Here is an 8,092-nt window from a genome sequence, read left to right on the forward strand (position 1 = left end):
TCCACAGTAGTTTTTCCACTACCTTTTTTTTTATTCTCCTCAGACTGCAGTGTTACATTAGAAATGTAAACACAACCATGAAACTTTTTTTTCGCCTCAAACAATATCACATTGCTTTTTAAACTGAGAAACCTGGGTAAAGGGATAAAGCCATCAAGCAGGATACCACACCAAGGTTAAAAATGTGTGACGGAATTGTGATTAAGTGATGCCAAACTTGGGTTTAAAAAGTCCATAGGTTGCAGAAAAATGGAAACTAAAGTTTTCCACAGTTTTGAGGTTCAAGGAAAGAATGAGTTAACATAGGAGCCAGTGCAATGAGCATGAGTTTCAATTTGAGCACTGCAAGGACTCTGTCTCTTGCTGGCATATAATACAAAATAGATTAAACAAGCATATTTCCAGCCCAGCTGGTCTCATCTCCACTGGAATGACATAAAAACAAGAGAATGCAAGTCTATGATAAAATCTTAATCTATTAAAAAGTTCATACTGAACACTTGCCAGTTTTAACCAGTAGTTGATATATCTTGGATCATTGGAATACTTCTCGTCATCCATAAAACTTTTCACGAGTCTCTCTAACACTGAGACCAATACCTCTCTTTCTGTAGGGGGAAGTGAAGCTTCTGCCCACTGCATAAACCTAGAGTGATGGGAAATGAGATGTAACCAACCTTTCAAAGAATACCACAGGTTTAAGAAAAAAAATTGTATTAAATTGCTATTTTTACCTGTCCCAAAGATCCAGTGGATCTTCACCTGCATAGCTTTGTATCTTAGCTTCAAACATTCTGCAGATAAAAATAAATGTTTTAATATTAATCTTCCTACATCAGTCATGTTTAGACATGTGTTGCATTATTTATAATCACAGCTGTCATGTACAATGAACATGAAATATGCAAATAATATTTTAGTACTACACTTTTAGTGAAGGCAGAACTTCCTTTAAGAAAGGTATACCTAATGCCTCAGTTGTTAATATGTAGTCCTCCTGTACTAAAACGCACAGATCAATTTGATTGCCAATCTTAGTAAATGGATATCAGCTTTCGTTCAGTGATGACACTTGCCTGAGTCAGAAAGTAGCCAGTTCAAACACTATTCCACATACTTGAGCAAATAATTTAGGATGACACAAGAAGTGCAGGATTGAAGAATTGGTGTAATATCAGAAATGTTGTCTTTCAGATGAGACGTTAAACTGACGATCCATCTGTTCTCTCAGATGGATGTTTAGTGCCATGGAATCTTTTTCAAAGAGCAATGGAGTTCTTCCCATGCCCTTGCTAACCTTTATCCTTCAACCAAAACCATTAAAAAAAAGGATTTGGTCATTTATGCTGTTTATGGGGAATTTGCTACATTTGTCTACAGTGACTGTGATTTACTGGCTGCAGCAACCTAAAGAATCAAAAGGCATCACGAGTTCAATTTAGTCCTTTGATTGATTTCAGGTTGGACGACAGTAAAGGCAATCTAGGTAGCCAGAATTTGCCTCAGCTACAGAAGGGAAGAAAAAAAAAAAATCAAGATTCAAGCTGATTGCTATCCAGTGACTGTTGCTGGACAGTGCACTCTGAAATCTTGGAGCACAAGCTTGAGTTACTCTCCAAGACTACTAACCATCATGGGGGATTTTAATCTGCATATAGACTGGAAAAATCAGATGGACAGAGGTAGCCTAGATGAGGAGTTCATAGAATGTTTTTGGGATAGTTTCTTAGAATTTGGAGCCAACCAAAAAGCAAGCTATACTAGACCTGGTATTGTGCAACGAGGTAGGATTAATTGATGACCTCATAGTGAAGGCGCCCCAGGTAGCAGTGATCATAATATGATTGAATTTTACATTCAGTTTAAGGGAGAGAAGAATGGGTCCAAGACCAGTATTTTAAACTTAAATAAGGCCAATTATGAGGGTATGAAAGTAGAGCAAGCTAAAAAGTGAATTGGCAAATTAGGTTAAGGGATAGGTCAATAGAGATGCAGTGGCAGACATTTCAGGGACTATTTCAGAATACACAGAATAGATATAGTCCAACAAGAATGAAAAATTCCAAGAGGAAGACCCACCATCTGTGGTTAACTAAAAAAGTTAAAGATAGTATCAAACTTAAAGAAAAAGCATACAATTGTGCAAATATGGGTGGCAGGTCAGAAGATTGGACAGAATATAAAGAACAACAAAGAATGACTGAAAGATTGATAAGGAAGGAAAAATTAGAGGACAAGAGAAAGCTAGCTAGAAATGTAAAAACAGATAGCAAGAGTTTCTAATGATATTTAAAAAAGAAAAGTTAACAGTGAGCATTAGTCCTATAGAAAGTGAGCCTGGGGAATTACTACGGTAAAATAAAGAGATGACTGATGAATTGAATAGGTATTTTACATCGATCTTCATTATAGAGAATACAAGTAATATCCCATAAATAGATGTAAGTCAGGAAATGGAAAGGAGGGAGGAAGTCAAGAAAATTACAATCACCATGGAAGTGGTACTGTCAAATTGTTGGAACTGCAGGCTGACAAATCCCCAGGTCCTGATGGACTTTGTCCTACAGTCTTAAAAGAAGTGGTTGGTGAGATCATTGATGTGTTGGTTTTAATTTTCCAAAATTCCCTAGATTCAGGAAAGGTTCCATTAGATTGGAAAATAGTGAATGTAACTCCTTTATTCAAAATGGGAGCGAGACAGAAAGTAGGAAACTACAGGCCAGTTAGCTTAACATCTATCTTAGGAAAATGCTGGAAGCTATCAAAGGCATTATAGCAGGGCACTTAGAAAAATTCAAGGTAATCAGGCAGTGTCAGCATGGTTTTGTGAAAGGGAAAACACATCTGACCAATTCATTGGAGTTCTTTGAAGTAACATGTGCTATGGATAAAGGTGGGTGTACTGTACTTAGATTTCGAGAAGGCATTTGATAAGGTGCCACATCAAAAATTATGTGAAAAATAAAAGCTCATGGTGTAGGGGGAAACATATGGCATGGATAGAAGATTAGCTAATGAACAGGAAACAGAGTAGGCACAAATGGGTCATTTTCTGGTTGGCAAGATGTAACGAGTGGTGTGCCACAGGGATCAGTGCTGGGGCCTCAACATTTTACAATTTTATATAAATGAAGGTATGGTTGCTAAATTTGCTGATGACACAAAGATAAGTAGAAAAGTAAGTTGTGAAGAGGACATAAGGAGGCTGCAAAGGTATTTGGATAGGTTAAGAGAGTGAGCAAAGATCTGGCAAATGGAATATGTGGGAAAATGTGAAATTTTCCATTTTGGTAAGAAGAATTAAAAAGCATATTATCTCAATGGTGAGAGATTGCAGAGCTCAAAGATGCAGAGGGATCTGGGTGTCCTAGTACATGAATCGCGAAAGGTTAGTATGCAGGTTCAGCAAGTAATTAGGAAAGCTAACAGAATGTTATCGTTTATTGCAAGGGGAATTGAATACAAAAGTTGGGAGGTTATGCTTCAGTCATACAGGGCATTGGTGAGACTACATCTGGAGTACTGCGTGTAGTATTTGTCTCCTTATTTAAAGGAAGGATGTAAATGTGTTGGAAGCAGTTCAGAGAAGGTTTACTAGGCCAATACCTGGAATCGGCAGGTTTCTTATGTGGAAATTTGGACAGGCTAGACTTCCATCCACTGGAATTTAGAAGAGTAAGAGGCAACATGATTGAAACATAAAGGATTCTGAGGGGTCTTGACAGGGTGGATGTGGAAAGGATGTTTCCCCTTGTGGGAGAATCTAGAACTAGGGGTCACTATTTAAAAATAAGGGGTTGTCCATTTAAGACAGAGATGAGGAGAAATTTTTTCTGAGGCTCGCAAGTCTTTGGAACTCTCCCTCAAAAAGGCAATGGAAGCAGAATCTTTAAATATTTTTAAGGTAGCGATAAGTAGATTCTTGATAAGCAAGGGTTGAAAGGTTATCGGGAGTAGGCAAGAATGTGGAGTCTAGGTTACAATCAGATCAGCATGATCTTATTGAATGGTGCAGCAGCCTCGAGGGGCCGAGTGGCCTGCTCCTGATTCATATGTATGTTCATATCACTATATCGGCTCACAATTGAAGAATGGCAGTCACATGAGGCAACAGTCAGGTCCTAGAGTTTTGTATACTTTGCAGTTTGGGCACTTGAGGGAAATAGACTTCCAAGGATAGAAAAGGGGAATGGGACTGACACAGACTTGATGGGCCAAAGGGCCTCTTTCTGTGCTGTATAACTGATAAGTTATATTACTTGAGTTGGCCTTATCTATACCACAATTATTTATTTCCTTCAGTGAGGTATGACTTTCTCATGAACCTGACACATTTCTCTCTGCACAGATGCTGCCTGACCTGCCGTGTGTTTCCAGCATTCTCTGTTCGTGTTTTGATTTTAGCAGTCCCTCCAGACTATATGGCTTGAGTTTTCTTATTTTTTGTTAAAAGCTCATTTACATAAAATAATTTTTTGCATTGGATAATATAGCGAACAGCATAAAGACTGATTTTAAATGCTTTGGTGACAATAAATGTCGCAAATGTCACCCCACTATTTAAGAAGGGAGGGAGAGAGAAAACAGGGAATTACAGACCTGTTAGCCTTACATCAGTCGTTGGGAAAATGCTAGAATCTATTCTAAAGGATGTGACAAATGGACATCTGGATAATAATGATCTGATTGGACATAGTCAACCTGGATTTACGAACGGGAAATCATGTTTGACGAACCTGTTGTAATTTTTTTGAGGATGTTACTGATAGAATTGTTAAAGGGGAATCAGATGTGGTATATTTGGATTTTCAGAAAACTTTTGATAAAGTCCCCCACAGGAGGTTGGTTAGCAAAATTAATGCGCTTGGGATAGGAGGTAATATACTGGCATGGATTAAGGATTGGTCAACAGGCAGAAAGCAGCACGTAGGAATAAATGGGTCATTCTCATGTTGGTAGACTGTGACTAATGGGGTACCGCAGGTATCAGTGCTTGGACCCCAGCTGTTCACAATTTACATCAATGATTTGGATGTGGGGACCAAATGTAGTATTTCCAAATTTGCGGGTGACACAAATCTAGGTTGTGAGGAAGATGCAAAGTGGCTTCAAGGGTTTTGGACAGACAGTGAGTGGGCAAGAACATGACAGATGGAATATAATGTGGAGAAGTGTGAGGCTATCCAGTTTGATAGGAGGAATAGATGTGCAGAGTATTTGTTAAATGGTAAGAGATTAGGAAGTGTGGATGTACAAAGGGACCTGGGTGTCCTTATCAATAAGTCACTGAAAGCTAACATGCAGGTGCAGCAAGCAATTAAGAAGGCTAATGGTATGTTAGTCTTTATCACAAGGGGATTTGAATATAGGAGTAATGAAGTCTTGCTTCAATTGTATAGAACCTTGGTTAGACCGCATCTGGAGTACTGTGTGCAGTTTTGGTCCCCTTACCTTAGGGAGGATATTATTTCCATAGAGGGAGTGCAACAAAGGTTCATCAGACTTGTTCCCGGGATGGCGGGACTGTCCAATGAAGAGAGATAGGGGAAACTGGGCCTGTATTCTCTAGAGTTTCGAAGAATGAGAGGTGATCTCATTGAAACCTACATGATACTTAAAGGGTAGATGCAGCTAAGATGTTTCTCCTGGTTGCAGAGTCTAGAACCAGAGGACACAATTTCAAAATAAGGGGGAGCCACTTAAGACAGAGATGAGGAGAAATTTCTTGAGAATTTCTGAAAATAGACACAGGTTGTCGAAGCTTTTCATCTTGCACTCATCAGTACAATACACAAGAATAACCAATGTAAAGGAAAACAACAACTTATACTGCATGAGAAGAGAGTGCTGATTGGTTGAGGCATCGCCTTGGAGAATGCATCAGTTTACAGTGACTGACAGTTAACGGCCATGTTATCTTTGCAGACAGAAAGAACATGTACACAAATTGCCTGTTTCAGCTGAATAAAATGAGTGACAGCCATTCACTGGCTCATTCCTCAGGGCAATGCCTTGACCAATCAGAGTCAAGCTGCCCAGTTTAAATTTCAAACAAAGCTTGATAGTTAACTGTCAGTCACCGTAAACCGGTGCATTCTCCATGGCAGCGCCTCTAGCAATCAGAGTTCACTTGCCAACCAATCAGCACTCTCTTCTCATGCAGTATAAGTTGTTGTTTTCCCTTACATTGGTTATTCTTGCGTATTGTCCTGATGAGTGAAAGACGTAAAGCTTCAACAACGTGTTTCTATTTTCAGCAAATCTCAAGTTCTGTACTACCAAAAGAAATTTCTTTCCTCTGCGGGTTGTGAATCTTTGGGATTCTCTACCCCAGAGGGCTGTGTAAGCTCGGTGATTGAGTATGTTTAGAGCAGAGACTGACAGATTTCTAAATACAAATGACATAAGGATAGCGTGGGAAAAAGGCATTGAAGTGGATGATCAGCCATGATCGTATTGAATGGCCTACTCCTGCTCCAACATTCCTAATAATGAAATAAAAGCAAAATACTGCAGATGCTGGAAATCTGAAACAAAAACAAGAAATGCTGGAAATACTCTGCAGATCAGACAGCATTGTTGAAGAGAGCAGGGGTTAATGTTTTGGATTCTGCCAAAAGGCCATTGACCCAAGATGTTAAAGCTGTTTATCTCTCCACAGATGCTGCCAGACCTGCTAAATATTTGCAGCATTTCTTGTTTTTATTCCTAATAATGAACATGGTCAATCTGACCAGTGCTATGCACAGCAATAACTTCTGTAGACCTCCACTCCACAGCTCTACTACATGAAAGAATTATCAGATTTTTAATTCATTTATTAAATTGCTTAACTGTATATCCTGAATCTTGGAAGTGACCAAATTGAGTCTCTTGCATGCAAGGAAGATTTCAATTGAAAGCTGAACATTACACAGAGTGCAGCCAAATGAAAACCAAGTGCTGGAAATACTCAGCAAGTCAGACAGTATCTGTGAAGAGAGAAACAGCTTTAACATCTTGGATCAGCAGGTCTGGCAGCATCTGTGGAAAGATTCTCCAACCTACCCTCGTTACTGAAGTTCCTCATCCCTGGAACAATTCTCGCAAATCGTTTCAGAGTAATTTACACGCATTATCATCACCTCGCCCTTCCTCCATCCCACACCCTCGACCCTGCGAACTCCTCCTCAAAAATCCAGCTCCACTTGGATGAACTTACTGCCAGCACTCCTGAAAGTCCATGCTGCCTCTGCTGCCGACCGGCTCTCTCCCCGAGGACATACCCACCACGACTCCGGATCCTTTTCTTTCTTTTTCTCTCTCTCTCCCCACCCCCGGCCGAGCCAAGCCAAACCAAACAACCGCTCGAGCTCTTTTCAAAAATATAACCGTCACTGCGTTCCTCAGCGTCCATTGGACGGGCGCTGCGCGTCTCTCACCTTTCACCCAATCCTCAGCAGGCCAATCAATGGCGCGGTAGCCGGCTCTGTCTCCGCCTCCCCCACCCCGTCGCCCCGCCCCGCCCCGCCCCTACGTTTTACGTGCACGCTCGCGCGTTCAGCAAGCGAGTGCCCAATGACGGGCTTCCCCGCGTCGCGTATGTGCAGCTGGTTCTGGTCACGCAATGGCTGAAAGAGATGAGTCAGTCCAATCAGCGAATTCATTCACGCACGCACTTCTCTCGCAAAGGAAAGAGTATGCAAATACAAGATCGCAAATGTTTACTATTGAAATGTAACAAAAGTAATAACTTACAGCTGATGCGTTGAGCTGGCTGATAGCCCTACTGTTTATTTTCCCAATATGACGATGACATGCTTGCGTCTTGACCACATTGGTACTTTTCCTAAAGTTCAACAGATCAGTGATATAGTCACATTGTATCCAATTTGAAAGATGAGAGTTTGGTATAAATAGAAATATTTGTTTTGCTGTAAAATGGATGTAGCATGTAAAATGAAATGGAAGGGTTGTGAGGCAACAATCCTGTATTGAAGCAAACTGATCTCTTTTGCACTCCTTGTATTATTTGACTTTGTGCTTTTTGGAACTGTTTTGTATTGTATTTTTTGCAGTTTTTTATGAATAAAGTATATTTTAGAAATAAAAA

General features: G+C 40.1%; 1 protein-coding gene across 1 annotated transcript in view; it reads right to left on the reverse strand.

The window, feature by feature from the left end:
- The window catches only part of bub1 (BUB1 mitotic checkpoint serine/threonine kinase), a 111,504-nt gene extending 104,161 nt beyond the window's left edge, over positions 1-7,343 (reverse strand). Inside the window, exons 1-3 of the mRNA XM_068027527.1 lie at positions 7,202-7,343; positions 735-794; positions 505-646 (exon numbers count right to left, since the gene is read on the reverse strand). Of these exons, the coding sequence (XP_067883628.1) occupies positions 505-646; positions 735-794; positions 7,202-7,263 (264 nt within the window). The 5' untranslated portion in view covers positions 7,264-7,343. The remainder of the gene's footprint in view (positions 1-504; positions 647-734; positions 795-7,201) is intronic.
- Positions 7,344-8,092: the final 749 nt, after the last annotated feature.

This window comes from Heterodontus francisci, chromosome 3, assembly GCF_036365525.1.
Source record: "Heterodontus francisci isolate sHetFra1 chromosome 3, sHetFra1.hap1, whole genome shotgun sequence".
Taxonomy (NCBI): domain Eukaryota; kingdom Metazoa; phylum Chordata; class Chondrichthyes; order Heterodontiformes; family Heterodontidae; genus Heterodontus; species Heterodontus francisci.